The sequence below is a fragment of the Crinia signifera genome, chromosome 1 (genome assembly GCF_055691185.1).
Source record: "Crinia signifera chromosome 1, ASM5569118v1, whole genome shotgun sequence".
In the NCBI taxonomy this organism is placed as follows: Eukaryota; Metazoa; Chordata; class Amphibia; order Anura; family Myobatrachidae; genus Crinia; species Crinia signifera.
Genome location: NC_139217.1, coordinates 233,157,630 through 233,179,306, shown reverse-complemented (window position 1 = coordinate 233,179,306; position 21,677 = coordinate 233,157,630). Strand labels below are relative to the sequence as shown.

General features: G+C 44.8%; 1 protein-coding gene across 2 annotated transcripts in view; it reads right to left on the bottom strand.

Annotated features, from left to right (window-relative positions):
• The window catches only part of HMG20B (high mobility group 20B), a 39,558-nt gene extending 33,051 nt beyond the window's left edge, over positions 1–6,507 (bottom strand). For both annotated transcript variants that reach the window (XM_083179435.1, XM_083179436.1), the window contains exons 1-5: positions 6,366–6,507; positions 5,967–6,024; positions 5,769–5,877; positions 5,388–5,591; positions 4,067–4,187 (exon numbers count right to left, since the gene is read on the bottom strand). In XM_083179435.1, the coding sequence (XP_083035561.1) occupies positions 4,067–4,187; positions 5,388–5,591; positions 5,769–5,877; positions 5,967–6,001 (469 nt within the window). In that variant the 5' untranslated portion in view covers positions 6,002–6,024; positions 6,366–6,507. The remainder of the gene's footprint in view (positions 1–4,066; positions 4,188–5,387; positions 5,592–5,768; positions 5,878–5,966; positions 6,025–6,365) is intronic.
• Positions 6,508–21,677: the final 15,170 nt, after the last annotated feature.

The window sequence follows — 21,677 nt, the reverse complement described above, 5'->3', positions numbered from 1 at the left end:
CGAGGGGACGCGAATTACATGCGAAGTAATCTGCGTCCCCTTGCCACGCTTCGGGCTCGGAGGCTCGCTGCGCTCGCCACACTATCTAAAATCAACACCACGCCGATATTGATAGTGGGGGTATGAAAAGGTCAGAAGACGCGTACCGCCGCCACTCGCCACGCTTAGGGCATTTAACATAGTAATCACCCATAAGGGTGTAAAAAGCAACAATTAAAAAGCCTTTTTGTTTATTTTATTATTTTTTTTTTTTATTATAAAACTAGTTAGAGATAAAGATAGAGGTATAGATATATCTATATCTCTATCACAAGTTGGAACATTTTCACCCTTATTGTGTCCTGCACTCAGCCGTGTGCCCACCGGAATCTGAGGTACTACAGGTGGAGCACACAGTGGGACCGGACCCGATGGCCCCGGTCCACTTACTCCATGAAACTTGGGCTATTAACTATGTGTACGGATTAAGTTACCCCTATAGGTCACAAAAACACGTGGACTTATCCACACCCTATATGGGTTTTCTTTGGCCTGCACAAGGCCATGCGCCCACCAGAACAGGAAGCATTATAAGTGGAACGCACATGGAATGCAACTCCGGACCGGAGATTATGGCCCTGGATCATTTACTCCCCGAAAAAGGGAGTTTTTTTATTTTTCTCGCGGAGAGGAGCTGCATTTGACGGGGACACTTGAGTGTCTCACAGGCATGCATATCCCCTTCACTCGGTGGCGGATGGCAGAAACCCTGTCTTTCTCTGCTTCAGGGAGACGGTTAAGGGGGTGCGGGCAGTGGCTAGGGAGCTTTTCTCTGTTTTTATGTATCCGATTCACTTTTTTTCCTTAAATTTACCGCTTCTAAAGTCTAGTGTGTGGAACATTCAATTGTACCCAACATATGGCCTGATTCTGGTTCACTCGCAAAAGCAAATTCTGTCTAATGGCCAAATGTAACATGTGCAGAGAGAGAATGTATTAATATTTGTGTAGGATACTATTTTTTGGGTCAGCTACCCGCACACATTATATATCAACATTTGATTGGCATGTTGTAGAATATCTTATGCCAAACGGGCTGCTACACATGAGAAATATATATATATATATATTTTTTTTATTATATATTTCTTTTTTTTCTTTTTTTTTAGTGTAAAGCCTATGGATTAATATCCATCTATATATTTTTTAGGTAGTATAAACTTCACTGCTGATTTTTCTGAGCCGGTTATCTGCCTATGTCTGACTACAGATATGGAATGTGAAAATCTGTTTTTACTATATGTATATACCTGATCCTCTCTATTCTAGTTTATGGGATCATATTTATATTATAGAAACCATCCACAATTCCTGGTTTTTAGTGTAACCTAAAAAAAGGAACTTCATGTATTGAAGTGCCCCATACTTCACCACTATTAATTGTTAATTGGTATGTTTACACTTTTATTCTTGATAGTACCCCTTTTTATATACTTACTTTCTCCTATATACTTACCTTTTTGTACACATGCTCTCCTGACTATGTCAATTAAAGTCTGCTCTATATTGATTTGTAGATCTTCTGTGGCCCATGGAGGAACATACATTGCATAGTATTTTACACGTATGCATATGTGCTACGACCTAACTGGTATGCCATTACAGTTTAAAGAGGTTTTACTAACGGCGTACATCTCCTTACCACCTTAGACCTCGCCCATGTTTTAAGTGTTTAATAAGAAAAATAAACATTGTGTTTCCTTTAAAAAATATATATTTTTTTACTGTTATATGAGCCAAGTAAAGGTTCAATTGTATGTTATAAATTGTTGTGCACTTCTATATCTTTCACTTTATTCCTTGCCTCTTCCTCCACTAACGGAGGATTTATAGTAGTGCAGATTTTTTTCCTCAGCCCCTTAGCGCCTCCTTAAGTTATTTGTTAATATCTATATACCTATATCCTCTCTAGGTGAACTTATTTGACTTTCAATATCACCTCTATGCTAAGGATACTTAAATCTACCACTACTGATCTCTCTCCTCACTCATATTTTCAACGGTCTCTCTGCTAGCTCTTCTTGGATGTCCCAGTGCTTTCGAATGCCGCTTTCTGACTGCACTTATTACCCGTTATATTGCAGTTTTTTTTACTGTTTCAAAAAGTAATATGTGCGGTCTGAAAGGTCCAGAGTGAATTTACCGTAGAAACAAATGGTATTTCAAAACTGTAAAAAACAGAGTCCTACCTGCTTCAGACTGAGGTTTTTTGCAGGTCTGAAACGATATTTAGGAGCCTGGTTGTAGTGAGCATTGAGCTGGTCCCGCTCTGTGCATATCGAATGAGTGGGACCCAGCGCAGTAAATATTTAATAAGCGGGTCCCTGCTCCCTGCATATCGAATGAGCGGGACCCAGTGCAGTAAATATTTTATAAGCGGGTCCCCGCCCCCTGCATATGGAATGAGTGGGACCCGCTCTGTGAAGTGAATATTTAATGAGCAGGACCCACTCATTAATATGGAATGAGCGGGATCCGCTAGTTAAATATTCACTGCACGGAGCAGGTCCCGCTCATTCCATATGCAGGGGGCGGGGATCCGCTCATTAAATATTGACTGCACTGAGTCCCGCTCCTTAGATATGCACATAGAGGGACCTCAGTGGCAGTGTTTAACATGCATGTGAAAGGGTTTTTAATTCTGTTTTCACACCACAAAACCTGTTTGGACCCGGTATAATACCGGGTAATATGTGCAGTCTAAAAGGGGCATAACCTGCTTTGACCCGTTTTAAAAAATGTTTTAAATACCGGGTCTAAGCCGGTATTGCGGTGTAAAAGCAGCATTAAACTTAACATGTCTAAGACTGAGCTCTTATTCTTCCCACCCGCCCACAATATCACCGTTTATTGATAGAACAACCATCTCCTCTAACACCCAAGTACACTGCTATGATGTTATTCTTAATTACGCCCTCTCCTTTAAACATACAGCACCTCTCACATTTCCACCTCAAAAATATTTCCAGGATCAGACCGTCTCACACTCATGATGCTACAAGGACCTTCGTCCACTCACTGGTCATCTCAAGATTGAACAACTGCAATCTCCTGCTTTCTAGCCTCCCTGACAACTGCCTCTCTCCATCCTTAATGCTGCTGTCCAGCTCATCTTCCTCTCCAAAAATACTATGTACACTTCCTCCCTACTACAAGCCCTACACTGGCTCCCCTTCTGAATATAATTCAAGCTTCTCACATTCACTTACAAAGCCCTCACCCATTGCTCTCCCACCTACATATTTGACTGTATCTATCTTTACACTCCCTCCACTACACAAAATGCACACCACCTCTCCTGCTAACTTCTTCCCATTCCTGCCTTTCCCTATCAGACTCTTCACCGCCCTACATTACTTTAAATGGGCTTTGAAGACCCAATTCATTAAACACAGCCATCTCTTATAACCTTCTGTTTATGCTCACTTCTACCCCTTCAATGTCAGTCCTGTCTCTGTCCCTCCCCATTAGAATGTAAGCTCTCATGAGCAGGGCCCTCTCCTCATATGCTTTCTTAGAAATATCTATATCTATGGAGCAGATAGGGACTGGGGTAGCCGTCACAGTAAATAAAAGTTCTGCGCTATATAAGAAACTGTAAATAAATATAAAAATTTGTATAATAAATAAAATATATCTATGTGTATGTATATAAGGTACAGTACTGCTTAACATAGTTTATGATACACAACTCCTTTTTATTACATTATTTGTGGTCTTCTCACTGTTATAGGATTATATCACTGTACCCTCATGTACAATCTATTGTGATGTGTCAGTCTTTGACTGCATTGATATAGCCTGAACCATAGCCAGCAACAGAACTATCACACACTGGGGCAGTATAAGAAATGTATACTTTGCTACAAGGGTACGTGTATACTTGCGTTTTTTTTGCGCTAATTACCAGCCCATCGATATAATGGATAATAAACTATAATACAATACATAAACATTATCATTTATGTACAGAAACCATTTAATTATGAGTTATCAGAGAAAGAGGGTATTTTCAATAAGCGTTTACCTTTTTTTATCTTTTTCTCCTGAATTTTCTCAGCACACATCTTGTAGGCCTCTGACTGCTGGTACTCTCTCAGTTCCTTCATGTACTGCTGTTTGTCCCTTTCTGCATCATCCAGATATCTCTACATTAAAATATCATACTCAATATTACAGTATATCACTTAAATATGTGTTTATTTTACAAGCTTACAAGCATGAAATTAATGACAAATGCTATACATCTGTATGACTCAGTATAGAGTTCAAAGATGTGGAAAGTCACTAATGACATATCAGAACAATTACCAAGTAAACATATAAACCAGCCATACTGGAATGGACAGTGTCTAACAAGTAGTACAGCGGTAGTAGATCAGACAAAACTGTTATAACAAATGGTCATTAGACGCAGTACATGTCTCTGAAAAAGGTTGCTGAATTATATGAAAATAAAGCCTGAGCAACCTCTTTAGATCCTGGTACCATAAAGCTTTTCTTTTCCATGGCAAAGAAGAAACTACTCTAATAATAGCAATTAAATTAGAAATGCTATTTTTTCTTCAGAAAAATAAATCAGTGTAATGGAAAACTGTGTTACTTTCTGATTTGATAATTTTTCTGCTCAAATACATAACTTTCTAAGTACTGTCCAAGCTTTGGCTTTAATCCCTACAAGCAAACATCCACACTTGTGTGACCTGAATGCAACTAAAGCTGTGTACACATGGGCAAATATCGCGAGCAATATGGTCGCTGAGCAACCACATTGCCAGCGATGGGAGTGTGCACCCATTTTCAGCCCCCTAATGGTCGGAGAAGCAAATTACATAATTTCCATATATGCCTACTAAGATTTAATCTAAATGTATAAAGCGCTAACTAGTTTAGTTGACCAATCAGCAGAAGGGTGATTAAGGATTCTCCAGCGCTACCCCTACTAGATGTGTACCTTTTCCAGCATACTTAAATTCTAAACGCAGCCCCTGCAAAGCACTGTTGGAGGAAATATTTACTGTTAATTTTCTCTAAGGCATAATTTTGTTTTTGCAAAAAATAAATTATATATATATATATATTTGTAGAAGCGCCTGGCACTCTCCTGGCAGTATCAGCGTGTCCGGTACCTCCTTGATCCCAACAGGGAAATGTAAATACAATTTAGGAGGGAGCACTCATGACGATTTTCAATCTTAGTTAATGTAATCTTAGTTTGTCATACATTAACTAAGATTGAAAATCGTCATGAGTGCTCCCTCCTAAATTGTATTTGTATATGTATATATATATATATATATATAAATAAATAAATAATCAGAAAAAAATGTAATTAACATTTAGAAGACCTGCTTTTCAGGAGCTGGCAAAGTGCTCCATTCTGCCCCCAACATCTTGGTGATTTCTGGGAAAGGTAGGTCAGGATGTTGTGACCGAATCTGCTCTCTGCGCTCATTCAGAAACCGCACATAGCCAGTAACCGGGGCTTTAGGTCCATTGGGTAGGATTTTTTTTCTTTTCTTTCCTTTTGGCCATCCTCTTTTCTTTACTGGCTGCATTCAAAGGAAAAGTGGTACTTTAGAAACTGTCCAGTTAAATACACCATTATCTTACTAACATGTACCATTTCAGATTTAATTATAAAGAATTATTACTGCACAGTAGATTATGGTTATATGTATAAGAAATCGTGACTACAAAATAGTTCCAGAAAAGTGCAAGCATTTTACCTCTTCTTCAGTGACTGTGTTCTTCTCTCCACTTGTTCTGGGCACTTCAACTTTCTCCTGTTTTACTGCAACCAAAAAATTTCCACTGTGGGTTTTGGCGACAGGATGTCTGGAATAGAAAATGGACCACTTATTTGCATTAGAAACTGAAAAGTTTTAAATCAACTTGAAATAGTAAATGATATAGTGTGCACTCACAACACGCTAGTCAGGTGCTTGGTTGCTTGGGACATGGTCTACAGTAATCTTCTGTAACCTTTCGTCAGGAAGAACAAAAGGACAAACAGGATACAGATTAGAACACACACAAAAATATTTATTTTTATTTTTGCAAAATGACAGAATATCAGAGGCATGGATATCACACACGTCTAATGAATGTTCATAGAACAAATCGTTTCCATAGATAACTTATGTCAGTGCACGCTTTCCCAGGCATGACATCCTTCTTCAGCATCACTGCTTCATCATGAAAATACATTTTGGGATAAAAGCCACGTATTATAACAAGGCTGCAGATAATAAAAAAAACAATCCTAATAGTAGAACTTCTCTCTTTGCTTTATTTACCAGAAATAAGTTATATAACACACAAACCTTTATTCAGTGACCCCCACCCTCCACGCTAGTTTATTTATAGGGCGGTGCGAAAGGTAGGATTCTCTTGTAGCCCGGCACCGAGACGCGGCCAAAGGTCGCGCTGTGCTGACGTTTTACGACGTCATCGACGCGCGACTTATTGGCTGTGTCGCAGATCTGGGAAGGAGGGCAGGAGATCAGGGAACAAGATCCCTCCCCATGTATAAAAGGAAAGGGCGCGGCTGCCGGCGGGGAAGATAAACATAACAATAGTGAGAGAATACGTGCTTGTGTTGGGGCGATCCTATCTTCTGCGTTCCCAGCATGTGGGGCGCTGTGTGCTCGCTGTAGTTGCGTTACAAATATATTTGTATCCAACAACAATTGGGAATTATCTGGCTGATGATTACAAAAAAAGTTGAATGAGTATAAAAGAATCAGGATGCTGTGAAATATATAACGAACGTGTAAGCCCGCTTGAAGCAAGAGCTACGTCGACAGCTAGTTTGCTACCTTCTGTGTTTGTGCATGTGTGAGAAAGAGATGTAGGGGGAAATTTACTAAAGGAAATTTGTAAAAAATAGGTGTATTTGTATCCAGAAATACACTTATTTTTGACATTTACTATCCCGAAAATACGGCAATTCGTATTCGTATTGATAGCACATCAATACGAATACGAATTGCCGTATTTTCGGAATAGTAAATGTCAAAAATAAGTGTATTTCTGGATACAAATACACCTATTTTTTACAAATTTCCTTTAGTAAATTTCCCCCGTAGTTTCACTCTCAGCCAGCAGATGACTGTTTCAGAGACTCACGGATACTAGACACATATATAGATGATCAATTGGGCAGCTGCTAAAATTATAGCTGTGATCAGCCAAGGGACATCTATAATAAGCAAGACATAAAATCAGAAAACAATTGTTTTGCTTTAAGGGAAATACAAACATAGCCAGAAATTTTCAACAAGGGCAGGGCAGACTTAGCTGGTCCATTTTCAGAATCATACCTTTTCTCTTAATATCACAGGTACTTGTTTCCTAGCACGGCGCCCAAGATTTTCATCTTATGCTGCTTTCCCACTGCAGACCAGTTTAAGTTTACAGGTAATCTTAAATGGTATTTAGCATTCCCACTGCAGCAGATTACAGTTTCAAATGCCATTTAAGTACCATTCCCATTGCAGGTAAAACGTTTTAGCTCTTCAAAACGTTTTTACAGCACAAATGACACTACACAGGCAACAACCAATCAGTGGAATTGTTGCCTGTTAACAGTAAGGATGCATTCCCATAGCATCATTGGTGCCCAGTGGTGCCTGTAATAAATAGATTGCTGGCATGTGCCAGCAATCTATATATTACTGGCTTAGGATTTTCATTGGTGCCCAGTGGATCCAGAAATATATAGATTGCTGGCATGTGCCAGCAATCTATATATTACTGGCTTAGGATTTTCATTGGTGCCCAGTGGATCCAGAAATATATAGATTGCTGGCATGTGCCAGCAATCTATATATTACTGGCTTAGGATTTTCATTGGTGCCCAGTGGATCCAGAAATATATAGATTGCTGGCATGTGCCAGCAATCTATATATTACTGGCTTAGGATTTTCATTGGTGCCCAGTGGATCCAGAAATATATAGATTGCTGGCATGTGCCAGCAATCTATATATTACTGGCTTACAAAATCAAACATTGGTGGCCAGTGCTGCTCCGTGTGGAGCAGGACGGAGGGAGGCGGGGCATGTGGCTGGACCCGGCCAGCGTCGCTAACGGCATCCAGCCGCAGCAGCAGCCAGCCGGACACAGCGGGGCAGCGCGCCGTGGACAAGTGAGTATGACAGGAGAGGGGGGGGCGGGGGGCGGCAGCGGGGCGTACCGCCGGGCTGAAAGTGGTTAATCTTTTAGCCCGGCAGCGTACACACACGGAGATGATTGCTGAAAAAAATCAGCAATCATCTCTACCGTTTAAAGATGCATTCCCATTGCATTTTAAACGGTAGATTACCGTGCAAAACCCTGCTCTGAAAACGGGTTGAAATACCGTTTAACTTTAAACGGTATTTCAACTCTGGCGCTTTCCCACTGCAGCCTTAAACGGTATTTTGCCCTCAAAAATCGGCAAAATACCGTTTTAAGGCTGCAGTGGGAAAGGGGCATTATGCGATCGCATCGCATGCCATATAGCCGCATGCGATGCGATGGTATACGATTTTTTTATTGTACAACCACCCTGATGGGTCCTTACAATGTTAAATGCCCCCCCCCCCCCCATTGTCAACGCCACCCCCAGGATCAATGCCAACCCGCAGCGTGGCGAGCGGCGGCGGTATGCGTCCTCTGACCTTTTCATACCCCCACTATCCACGTCGGCGTGGAGTTGATTTAAGATAGTGTGGCGAGCCGCCGAGCCCGAAGCGTGGCGAGCAGACGCGTATTACTTTACATGTATTGCTCGCTGCGCTCGCCACACTATCTAAAATCATTTCCACGTCGACGTGGATAGTGGCGGTATGCAAAGGTCGGAGGACGCGTACCGCCGCCGTTTGCCACACTTCGGGTTGGTGTTGATCCTGGGGGTGGTGCTGACAATGGGGGGGGGGGGGGGGGGGGCATTTAACATTGTAAGGACCCATCAGGGTGGTTGTACAATAAAAAAATTGTATACCATCGCATTGTATGGCACACAATGCGATACAATATTTTATTGTACAATATTGCATCCAGTTGTATACCATATTTAGTCTTATGGTATACGATGCGATGGGTGCCGTGCTAGGAAACAAGTACCATATCACATATTAGGAACAGACACTAACTAGTTTAACATTTCAGTCGTTGGTTAAAAAAATAAAAATAATTCTTTAAATATATCGCTCTGAAGAGCACTTCTGAGTATTAGCTTTTAAAAAGTAGTCTAACGTGTATGGGGCTTCAGGGACAGCCATCCTTGCCATTGCCATCGATGGCAATTCTGCAACTGACCATCGGTAGTGCTAAACTATGCAATGGCTGACCAGCGATATTGTTATATAATCGATGGTCATCCATTGTGTCTGATTGATTGGCCTGTAGGGACGAGGCTTTGCAGATGTCGGGGGCGGAGCTGTGTGCCGTGCTGTTGAGGGGGGGGAGACATCATGCTCCGCACCAAAGGTGTCTAGCTCCACCCATTTACTGACACAGGAGTGTGTTCTGCACTGGCAGGTGACAAGTATAGCATACTTTTCAACTTTTGTCTGCTTGAAATTGTGACCTGCTGCGACAAAGGCATGGACTAGTATTGTGTCCCCTATTTCTGTCATTTCTAGCAGCTGGGCAGCCCCTGGCTCCCTGACTGCACTCCCTCTGTCCCTGCACCATATACAAAGCACCATATTACATTATACACAGACCCCGATATTACATTATACACAGCCCCCCATATTACATGATACACAGTCCCCCTATATTATACTATACACAGACCCCCTATATTACACAGACCACCCCTATATTACACTATACACAACACACCCCATATTACATTATGCACAGCCCCCCATATTACATGATACACACACAGACCACCCCATATTACATGACACACAGACCACCCCATATTACATGATACACAGCCCCCATACTACATGATACACAGACCCCCCCCCACACACACACACCCACACACACACACACACACACACACACACACACACACACACACACACTAGGGGCAAACGCAGGATTTTCAGATGTGGGTTTCCAGAGGGGCAGAGCAAAGCATGGAGATGGACACTTAGGAGATCCAGTATATGCCGGGTCAGTTAAAGTATTATAGATAGACCAAATTTATATAAATAATAATAATAAAAATATATATATACATAAAGAATAAAGAAAAAGGCTGGCACTCCGGGGTCTTTTCAAACGTGCTGTATTGATGGCAAAAACGACCAACGTTTTGGGGGGTGGTCCCCCTTTGTCAAGGTGCGTGGTGATAACAAGAGAAAACATGGTGGGTGCTTACCTTATAAAGGGTGAGTGTAGGAGACGTGTCCCGCCGTTTGCCGCACGCCCGCCGCCGGCTGGTCTGTTTACCGGAAGTGTCCGGGTAGGAAGCCCGTCAACTTCCGGTCTATGGAACGCTGTGGAACGCAAACAATATAGTAGTCGCGGCTACCGCAGTGTGATTGGGTGCTGTGTTCCCGGCGGCTGGTGATTGGCTACGGCAAGTCACGATCCCTATTACAAACAAAACAAGATGTGAACAGTTCTAATATAATAAACAGTTCTAATATAATAAACATTGCATGTGACAAAAGCGCTTATCTTTAAAAAGTATTTGAAGTGACAAAGCTTTATGCATGTGGCCTAAAACGGCGTTTGTTTAAAAGTTCTAAGATGCGCTACAATATGTCTGCGCAATGTAAGAGCCTCAGTGCCTGTATGTTACGTGACTGGTCCATGAGGCTGTAAAATATTCCAAAGTGAGTTTGGTGTGAGATCCTATTTACTTGGGTCTGTGCGGGCTAAGATGGATGCGTGTCCATGTACCCACTTTGTATATGATATATACAATGTCCTAGGTCTATTGCTACAGGGTGATTTACATTAATGGAGGCCATTGTATGGCTGTCTCATGTTCCTATGTGTCTCAGGGGAATAAAAAAAAATATATGTGTCCGTACCCCAAAGGATCATGTATTCATTGGTACGGGGGTGATTTCCATTAGTTTAAGCCGCTATATGGCTATCTTATGTTCCTGTATATCTTGAAGGGAATATACCTGGAAAGGACACATTTGTCCATGCCCCGAGGGGTCGTGTATCAGCTCCTGTCCTATTGGTGAGGCTTAACTGCTTGTTAATGTGATTGTATTTATATACACCAAGAGCATGTACATGAGCATAAACATACATTAGAAAAAAATCTAAGGATAGCAAGATAGTTGGGAGAGGAAGAAAAAGCACACCACAGGCTCCAAAAGAGCACTATATCATATAGTTACATAGGAATTTGTATATATGTATATACACACAAGAAGAAAATCAAAGGATAGCGAGATAAGACGGAGGTGAAGAAAAAGCACACTGGTAATTCTATCGAGGTTCATTATTAATGGCACTGAGAACAGTCTCGATCATGCAAGACCTCTGTGGGACACAATATAATATACATACAATAGAAGAAAATGGTACTCTTTACTTAGAACGGCGCCCACGATTTTGATCGTGGGCATTGTTAGTAAAAAATCTCGGGCATTGAATGCACTAAAAAATCGGGTGCGATGCGACCAACGCGATGCCCGCGATTTCCCATAGGGAACAATGTTAAATGTCTCAATTGACCCGATTTTCCTGTTCAATGCCTCAATTGACCCGATTTTTCCATAGGAAACAATGTTAAATGGCCCACAGAGGCCAAATAGGCACCCTGAAGTGTGAAATGGCTCCCACAATTGTTAACGCCACCCCACGATCAACGTGAACCCGAAGCGTGGCGAGCGAAGCGTGGCGAGCGTAGCGAGCCCGCGAGGGGCGGCGGTACGCGTCCTACGACCTTTTCATACCCCCACTATCCACGTCGGCGTGGAGTTGAGAATAGAAAGTGTGGCAGCGGAGCGGACAGCTGTAAAGCCCGCGAGGGGACGCGGATACCTGTGAAGGTATCCGCGTCCCCTCGCCACGCTTCGGGCGCGGTGGCTCGCTGCGCTAGCCACACTTTCTATTCTCAACTCCACGCCGACGTGGATAGTGGGGGTATGAAAAGGTCGTAGGACGCGTACCGCCACCGCTCGCCACGCTTCGGGTTGACGTTGATCGTGGGGTGGCGTTAACAATTGGGGTGGCCATTTCACACTTCAGGGTGCCTATTTGGCCTCTGTGGCCTCCAGTCGTAGCAACTTGCCCGCTCGGTCTCCTCGTCTTATTCCAAAGTGCCTTGTTACTGGCTGGTCGTTGCCCTTGCCTGCCAGTGCCTGACTTATAGCGGACTTATGCAGGCCCATTCGTTCCCTTACTGATCTTATGGTCTTGTCCACATAAGTCATTTTGCACGGGCAGGTGATAACATACACCACGTGCGTTGATGTGCACGTCAACACGTGTTTGATGGGAAACTGGGCAAGACTGTGTGGATGGACAAAGCTGGTTCCTGTCGTCATATGCTGGCACGTGGTGCACTTGATGCACTTATAGCATCCAGGTGGTCGGGTTAAGAAGTTGGTGCTGGGGGGTTGCTTTTGACATGAAGCCCGTGACATCATTGTGTACAATGCTATCCCTGATGCTGTTGCCTCTAGTGTAGCACAGCAGGGGCCAAATGTAATAGGGTGAGAGTTTCAGAAAGTGAGAGATTTTGGGAGAGTTTTCACCTTTTTTTTAAAGGAGCAATCAATTACACTGCAAAACCAGGTTGATTTTGCCATGTAATTGATTTGCTGCTTTAAAAAACAAGGGAAAACTCTCCCAAAATCTCTCACTTTCTGAAACTCTCACCCTATTACATTTGGCCCCATGGGTCTTTTCTTTCTGAGTCCTGGGAGTTCTTTGTCTGTTTTTACAATGGGCCACAATGCCCTGGTGGCCCTAGGCAAAACAGAACTGGATACATTCAGTCTCGTCACGAATGGTAGTATCTCTTCCTGTGTATCTGAATTGTTGGTTCTTGGTGCTAGTAGATATTTTCTGTCCATGGCCAGAACCTCACTTTTTTGTTGTGTGAGTGCCTTTCTGTCATATCCCCTCTCTTCAAATTTGGAAATGAAACCGTCCAGGATCATAGGTAGGATGTCCCTGTCACTGGTTATCCTAGCGGCTCTAACCATCTGTGACTTAGGGAGGGCTCGTTTCAGCGCCCTGGGGTGGAAGCTATTTGCTTTTAATAAAGTGTTTCTGTCCTTGGGTTTACAGAACACTTCCGTGCTGATGGCACCGTCCTGGACCCTTACCAGAACGTCCAGGTAGCTGATGGTACTACCCGATGTTGTGAACGTTAATTTAATAGGGGATGGTCTACTGTTAATCTCTGCAATCAACTTGTCCAGTTCTTCCTTCCCTCCTGACCAGATCATGAATAGGTCGTCTATATACCGTGTGAAGCCCTTAATTCGATTCTGTGTCACCGGGTCGTCAAAGAACATGGACCTCTCTTGTTCGAAAATGTATATGTTCGCAAATGAGGGCGACACACAGCTCCCCATAGCGCACCCAGTCTTTTGTCGGAAGAACCGGCCGTTGAATAGAAAGTAATTATTGGTCAACGTGAGGCGCAATAATTCCATATACAAGTCCAGATCCAATGACTCCATTTGGTTGTTCATTAGGAACCGGCTCATTACCTCCAGGCCCTCTTGTTGCAAACACAATACCTATTGGTCCCTTCTGAGTGATATTTTTAAAATAAATTGGGTAGTGTGTATGGGGCTAAAGGGCTGGCAAGGATTGAAGGACCAAGAGGAGATGAGCAAATGGAAAAAGGATTACTTAGCAAGGCAGTGGGCGAAGCTGCAGAAAGAGAGGATGAATTTAAAGTGATGACCACCAGAGATCCCTATTCTTTCCAGAAGCATTCAGCAGTGTGCAAGTGTTTTTGCAGGAACATTAGTTTACGTACATGCTACTGAATCCTAGGTGTCCATCAATCATGGTCCGGGAAAACCCCCATGCCGGACCATGATTGGCTGGTGAGCCGGCCTATGCCCACGGGAAGAGTGCTGCAGGGCTCCCGGAGAAGCGCTGAAGACGGTTGGTGAGTATAGTTTCTCTCCACAGGTACCCAAGTGGATACTACTGGAGAAGGGGACCGATGCTTCGTGGCAAAATAGGTGAGTATTGGATGAATGGGCTCCAAAGTGTAATAAAGGTTTACTGTCAGTGTGTGCGTGTGTATTTATTTAACTATTTGTGCTACTTTGGGACTACAAGTCCCAGCAGGCCCTTTATTGCCCCACATGCTGGGACTTGTGGTTCTCCAAGTCCCTGCATGTGGTGCAGGCTTGCTGGGACTCGTAGTCCCACAGCAGGATACAATAGTTTTGCTTTCTTTTTACACCATTTATCAGCTCGATGCCCACCGCCCAGGGGCATCGAGGACAGCCCTGGGCTTCAGCATGGACAGGTTAGTTCTGGAGGGGGGGACCCCTTCTTTGGGGGGGTCCCCACTCCCCCAGGACCCCTGCCCATGCTGACCGGTCAGGGGTGAATGCTTTGGCCAGGGGGACTTGTATAAAAGTCTCCCCCCGGCTGTGGCATTACCCTGCTGGCTGGTTGGGCCCGGTGCTGGTTCTTGAAGTACAGGGGACCCCTAGTCATTTTGTCCCCCGTATTTTGGTAACCAGGACCGGCCCTTGAGCCTGGTGCTGGTTTTGGAAAATCAAGGGAACCCCAACATGTTTGTCCCTGTGATTTTATGAAACCAGGACCGGTTCTTTGAGCCCGGGGCTGGTTATGCTCAGGAGGGGGGACCCCAAGCCGTTATTTTCCCCGTTTTTTTTTTAAACCCTTTTTTTTGGACAGACCATGCACAGATCACAATGATCTGTGCATGGTTCTGTCACATTCGCCAGCCAGAACCTGGCCTTATTTTCTGGGCGATTTTTGGTAACGTTTTCCAAAAATCGCACCCTATTGCATGTGCGAGTTAGATGCTTTCCAATGGGAAAACATCTGGAAGCGAATTGAAGTGTGACTAAAAAACGGCACTTCAAAATGTGCGATTTCACAGCTTTTTTACTGCGAATCGCACCCTATTATATGTGCGATTTTTGGAAAAAACAAAAATCGCACATGTCTAAAAAAATCGCCTCCTATTACATAGGTGTATAGATGCCCATTTCCAGCAACCATCACTTCAGTGTTCTAATGGAACATTGTGTTTGCTAATCGCATTAGAAGACTAAAGCAGGATTAGAAAACCCTTGTGCAATTATGTTAGCACAGCTGAAAAGGGGTTTGCTTGTTAGAGAAGCTATACAACTGGCCTTCCTTTGAGCTATTTGAGTATCTGGAGCAACACATTGGGGGGGGGGGGGTCGATTATATTCTCAAAATGGCCATACTCTCAAAATGGCCAGAACAAGAGAACTTTCATGTGAAAATCGACAGTGTTGTTCTTGGAAATGAGAGAAATTGGTAAGAAACTGAACATTTCCTACAACTGAAGCTCTAACCAGAGTAGAAAAAGAAGTGGGAGGACTCAGTGCACAACTGAGCAAGAAGGCAAGTACATTAGAATCTCTAGGAATAGATGCCTCACAGGTCTTCAACTGGCAGCTTCATTAAATGGTACCCGCAAAACGCCAGTGTCAACGTCTACAGTGAAGAGGCAACTCCAGGATGCTGACCTTCTAGGCAAAGTTGCAAAGAAAAAGGCATATCTGAGACTGACCAATAAAAGGAAAGGATTAATATGGGCAAAAAAACACAGACGTTGGACAGAGGAAGATTTGAAAAATGTGTTATGGACAGACAAATTGAGATATTTTGGATAAGGAAGGCTATGACTCCATTTTACAAAGCTATGCCATACCCTGAGGACAGCACTTGATTGGAGCCAATTTCCTCCTCCAACAGGACAATGACCCAAAGCACATCTCCAATTTATGCAAAAACTATTTAGGGAAGAAGCAGACAGCTGGTATTCTGTCTGTAATGGAGTGGCCAGTGCAGTCACCAGATCTCAACTCTGTTGAGCTGTTGTTGGAGCAGCTTGACTGTATGGTGTATTCGAAGTGCCCCTCAATCCAATCAAACTTGTGGGAGGTGTTTAAGGAAGCATGGGGTGAAATTTCCTCAGATTACCTCAACAAATTAACAGCTAAAATGCCAAATTTCTGCAATGCTGTAATTGCTGCAAATGGAGTGTTTCACTACAAAGCATACACAATAATAGGTACTTGTATAGTTTCACTGCGGCAGGCTATGCTACGTTTTCAGCGTAGGCTAAGCTATGTTGTCAGTGTAGCCCAATGGCTGCCTAGCGTAGTCAGCGTAGTGTCCCCGCGGTAGCCCTGCCTAGTCAGCGTAGTGTCCACGTCAGGCAGCGTATTCACTGTACTGTCCCCGCAAGCTGCAGCTCTGTCCCCGGCGTCCCTTGCATGCCTAGTGAGCGCCTCTCACACAGCATCGGTAACTACCAGATCCCCAGAACTGGCAGACGGTGGCGGAGAGGGGATCCAGTTTGTGCCGCGGAGAAGCGCTCCATCTGCACGAGCATCTCAGATGCTTGTGCATCTCAATAATTCTTGCAGCAGGGTGCGGCAACCCTGCCCAGGTCCGCTTCAGGGACATGGGGTTAGGGGTTCGTTAGCACATGCGTCTTGTGCAAAAATGGGGGTGTGGGCGCAAGTGCATCTCATGCACAATAAAGGACGCATTTGCCAGTGCACCATGTTACATACTGGCAAATGCCTTGTCACACCGGGAGGATTTGATGAGGTTGTGTGGTACACAGGAACTGAAGACGGACCAGCAGATGAAAGGTTAAATCGAGCAGGTTTAATGAAGGATTGCATATAGGGTTGACAAAGATGACTGTCACAAACTTAAGTTATTGTTTGGTTCTTACCTGGTTTGTGACTTCTCCTGTCAGTTCAGCTCTGCTCCATGCTGCAAGGAAGTTCTGTGTGGTCTGAGCTTTGCTAATTGATTGCAGCACCTGGATGAATCCATGCTGCCAGGCAGTTCTGTGTAACCTGACCATTGCTTATTGATTACAGCACCTTAGTGAGACATGCTTAGCCCTCATTGATTGAGGCACCTGTGAGAATCCAGTTCCTTGTGCTTCCTATAAAAGGCAGTCTCTGGCAGACAGACTCTGCCAGAGTATAGGTTTACTAACCTGCTCCAGCGTTCCCAGTGCTTGGTCTGATATCCTGTGTTTCCAGTGTATGATTCCGGCTATTCTCCTAACTATTATCCTGCCTGATCCTCCGGTACCATGTCTAGTGATTCCAGTGTATGACCTCGGCTATCCTGGTGACTATTCTACGGTCGGCTCCCTGTGTACTGCATCCGTGATATCCTGTGTATGACCTTGGCTTGTTCTGTGACCATTCTCTTGCCTGCTCCCTGTGTACTGCATCCTGTGACTCCCAGTGTATGACCTGGCTAGTACTTGGACTCTTGCTCAAGCCTGCTCCTTCATTACCTGTATCTGTCTGCAAGTTCCTGACCCGGGTAGTCTGACCATGAGCATTCCAGAGCTTACTCTGCCTTACACCCAGTGTTTACCAGCACCATATGGGAAACCTGATCAGGGGACCGTTACCGGGAGATGTCCGTTTGGAAGAATATGAGACAATAGGATACCAATGGAAAAGAACTGAAAGACTGTGGAAACTGAATCCAGCCGAGCTGGACCTGGAGGCGAAGAACCGAAGAGACCAGGAGCGCGGGTTGGCAACCAGACTGGACTGAGACAGCAACGACGGGATCAGGGCCATCCCGCTGGGACTGAGAGCAGGGCAGGAGTAGCAAGAGCACTATAGGTAGTCAGGAGTCTTCTTACGAACTGCACATCTCAAGATACTTTTTGAACTGACACTGTTTAGCCTAGACAGATCCCCTATATCCCTAGAGGGCGGCTGCCATTGGCTGACAGGACAAAATGGGCGGAAAGACCCTAACCTGGCCCAATCACTCCTTTGCCCACATTCAGGATGGCGGTGCTGGCCTCACAGCGCCACCAATCAACAAAGCGCGTGCTGCTCCCTCTGTCCTCCCTACTGCTGTGTCTGACCATCGGAGCCTGCAGCCACATGCCGGGAGACCACACACGCTAGCTGACGGTGGGCACGGACGGGTGTACTGTACCCACCATGCACCGCCGCGGCGGTGTGTGACATGCCTCCTTTTCAAACCACCAATATCCATGTTAGCCTGAAGCATGCACGTCCTCCTGACCTGTTCGTACCTCCACTATCCACGTTGGTGTGGAGTTGAATTTAGCGAGGCACCAAGCCCGACGCATGGCGAGCGGCCGTGTAAAACGTGCCCGAAGCATGGCGAGCGGCCGCTTCAGCATGGACAGGTTAGTTCTGGAGGGGGGGACCCCTTCTTTGGGGGGGTCCCCACTCCCCCAGGACCCCTGCCCATGCTGACCGGTCAGGGGTGAATGCTTTGGCCAGGGGGACTTGTATAAAAGTCTCCCCCCGGCTGTGGCATTACCCTGCTGGCTGGTTGGGCCCGGTGCTGGTTCTTGAAGTACAGGGGACCCCTAGTCATTTTGTCCCCCGTATTTTGGTAACCAGGACCGGCCCTTGAGCCTGGTGCTGGTTTTGGAAAATCAAGGGAACCCCAACATGTTTGTCCCTGTGATTTTATGAAACCAGGACCGGTTCTTTGAGCCCGGGGCTGGTTATGCTCAGGAGGGGGGACCCCAAGCCGTTATTTTCCCCGTTTTTTTTTTTAAACCCTTTTTTTTGGACAGACCATGCACAGATCACAATGATCTGTGCATGGTTCTGTCACATTCGCCAGCCAGAACCTGGCCTTATTTTCTGGGCGATTTTTGGTAACGTTTTCCAAAAATCGCACCCTATTGCATGTGCGAGTTAGATGCTTTCCAATGGGAAAACATCTGGAAGCGAATTGAAGTGTGACTAAAAAACGGCACTTCAAAATGTGCGATTTCACAGCTTTTTTACTGCGAATCGCACCCTATTATATGTGCGATTTTTGGAAAAAACAAAAATCGCACATGTCTAAAAAAATCGCCTCCTATTACATAGGTGTATAGATGCCCATTTCCAGCAACCATCACTTCAGTGTTCTAATGGAACATTGTGTTTGCTAATCGCATTAGAAGACTAAAGCAGGATTAGAAAACCCTTGTGCAATTATGTTAGCACAGCTGAAAAGGGGTTTGCTTGTTAGAGAAGCTATACAACTGGCCTTCCTTTGAGCTATTTGAGTATCTGGAGCAACACATTGGGGGGGGGGGGGTCGATTATATTCTCAAAATGGCCATACTCTCAAAATGGCCAGAACAAGAGAACTTTCATGTGAAAATCGACAGTGTTGTTCTTGGAAATGAGAGAAATTGGTAAGAAACTGAACATTTCCTACAACTGAAGCTCTAACCAGAGTAGAAAAAGAAGTGGGAGGACTCAGTGCACAACTGAGCAAGAAGGCAAGTACATTAGAATCTCTAGGAATAGATGCCTCACAGGTCTTCAACTGGCAGCTTCATTAAATGGTACCCGCAAAACGCCAGTGTCAACGTCTACAGTGAAGAGGCAACTCCAGGATGCTGACCTTCTAGGCAAAGTTGCAAAGAAAAAGGCATATCTGAGACTGACCAATAAAAGGAAAGGATTAATATGGGCAAAAAAACACAGACGTTGGACAGAGGAAGATTTGAAAAATGTGTTATGGACAGACAAATTGAGATATTTTGGATAAGGAAGGCTATGACTCCATTTTACAAAGCTATGCCATACCCTGAGGACAGCACTTGATTGGAGCCAATTTCCTCCTCCAACAGGACAATGACCCAAAGCACATCTCCAATTTATGCAAAAACTATTTAGGGAAGAAGCAGACAGCTGGTATTCTGTCTGTAATGGAGTGGCCAGTGCAGTCACCAGATCTCAACTCTGTTGAGCTGTTGTTGGAGCAGCTTGACTGTATGGTGTATTCGAAGTGCCCCTCAATCCAATCAAACTTGTGGGAGGTGTTTAAGGAAGCATGGGGTGAAATTTCCTCAGATTACCTCAACAAATTAACAGCTAAAATGCCAAATTTCTGCAATGCTGTAATTGCTGCAAATGGAGTGTTTCACTACAAAGCATACACAATAATAGGTACTTGTATAGTTTCACTGCGGCAGGCTATGCTACGTTTTCAGCGTAGGCTAAGCTATGTTGTCAGTGTAGCCCAATGGCTGCCTAGCGTAGTCAGCGTAGTGTCCCCGCGGTAGCCCTGCCTAGTCAGCGTAGTGTCCACGTCAGGCAGCGTATTCACTGTACTGTCCCCGCAAGCTGCAGCTCTGTCCCCGGCGTCCCTTGCATGCCTAGTGAGCGCCTCTCACACAGCATCGGTAACTACCAGATCCCCAGAACTGGCAGACGGTGGCGGAGAGGGGATCCAGTTTGTGCCGCGGAGAAGCGCTCCATCTGCACGAGCATCTCAGATGCTTGTGCATCTCAATAATTCTTGCAGCAGGGTGCGGCAACCCTGCCCAGGTCCGCTTCAGGGACATGGGGTTAGGGGTTCGTTAGCACATGCGTCTTGTGCAAAAATGGGGGTGTGGGCGCAAGTGCATCTCATGCACAATAAAGGACGCATTTGCCAGTGCACCATGTTACATACTGGCAAATGCCTTGTCACACCGGGAGGATTTGATGAGGTTGTGTGGTACACAGGAACTGAAGACGGACCAGCAGATGAAAGGTTAAATCGAGCAGGTTTAATGAAGGATTGCATATAGGGTTGACAAAGATGACTGTCACAAACTTAAGTTATTGTTTGGTTCTTACCTGGTTTGTGACTTCTCCTGTCAGTTCAGCTCTGCTCCATGCTGCAAGGAAGTTCTGTGTGGTCTGAGCTTTGCTAATTGATTGCAGCACCTGGATGAATCCATGCTGCCAGGCAGTTCTGTGTAACCTGACCATTGCTTATTGATTACAGCACCTTAGTGAGACATGCTTAGCCCTCATTGATTGAGGCACCTGTGAGAATCCAGTTCCTTGTGCTTCCTATAAAAGGCAGTCTCTGGCAGACAGACTCTGCCAGAGTATAGGTTTACTAACCTGCTCCAGCGTTCCCAGTGCTTGGTCTGATATCCTGTGTTTCCAGTGTATGATTCCGGCTATTCTCCTAACTATTATCCTGCCTGATCCTCCGGTACCATGTCTAGTGATTCCAGTGTATGACCTCGGCTATCCTGGTGACTATTCTACGGTCGGCTCCCTGTGTACTGCATCCGTGATATCCTGTGTATGACCTTGGCTTGTTCTGTGACCATTCTCTTGCCTGCTCCCTGTGTACTGCATCCTGTGACTCCCAGTGTATGACCTGGCTAGTACTTGGACTCTTGCTCAAGCCTGCTCCTTCATTACCTGTATCTGTCTGCAAGTTCCTGACCCGGGTAGTCTGACCATGAGCATTCCAGAGCTTACTCTGCCTTACACCCAGTGTTTACCAGCACCATATGGGAAACCTGATCAGGGGACCGTTACCGGGAGATGTCCGTTTGGAAGAATATGAGACAATAGGATACCAATGGAAAAGAACTGAAAGACTGTGGAAACTGAATCCAGCCGAGCTGGACCTGGAGGCGAAGAACCGAAGAGACCAGGAGCGCGGGTTGGCAACCAGACTGGACTGAGACAG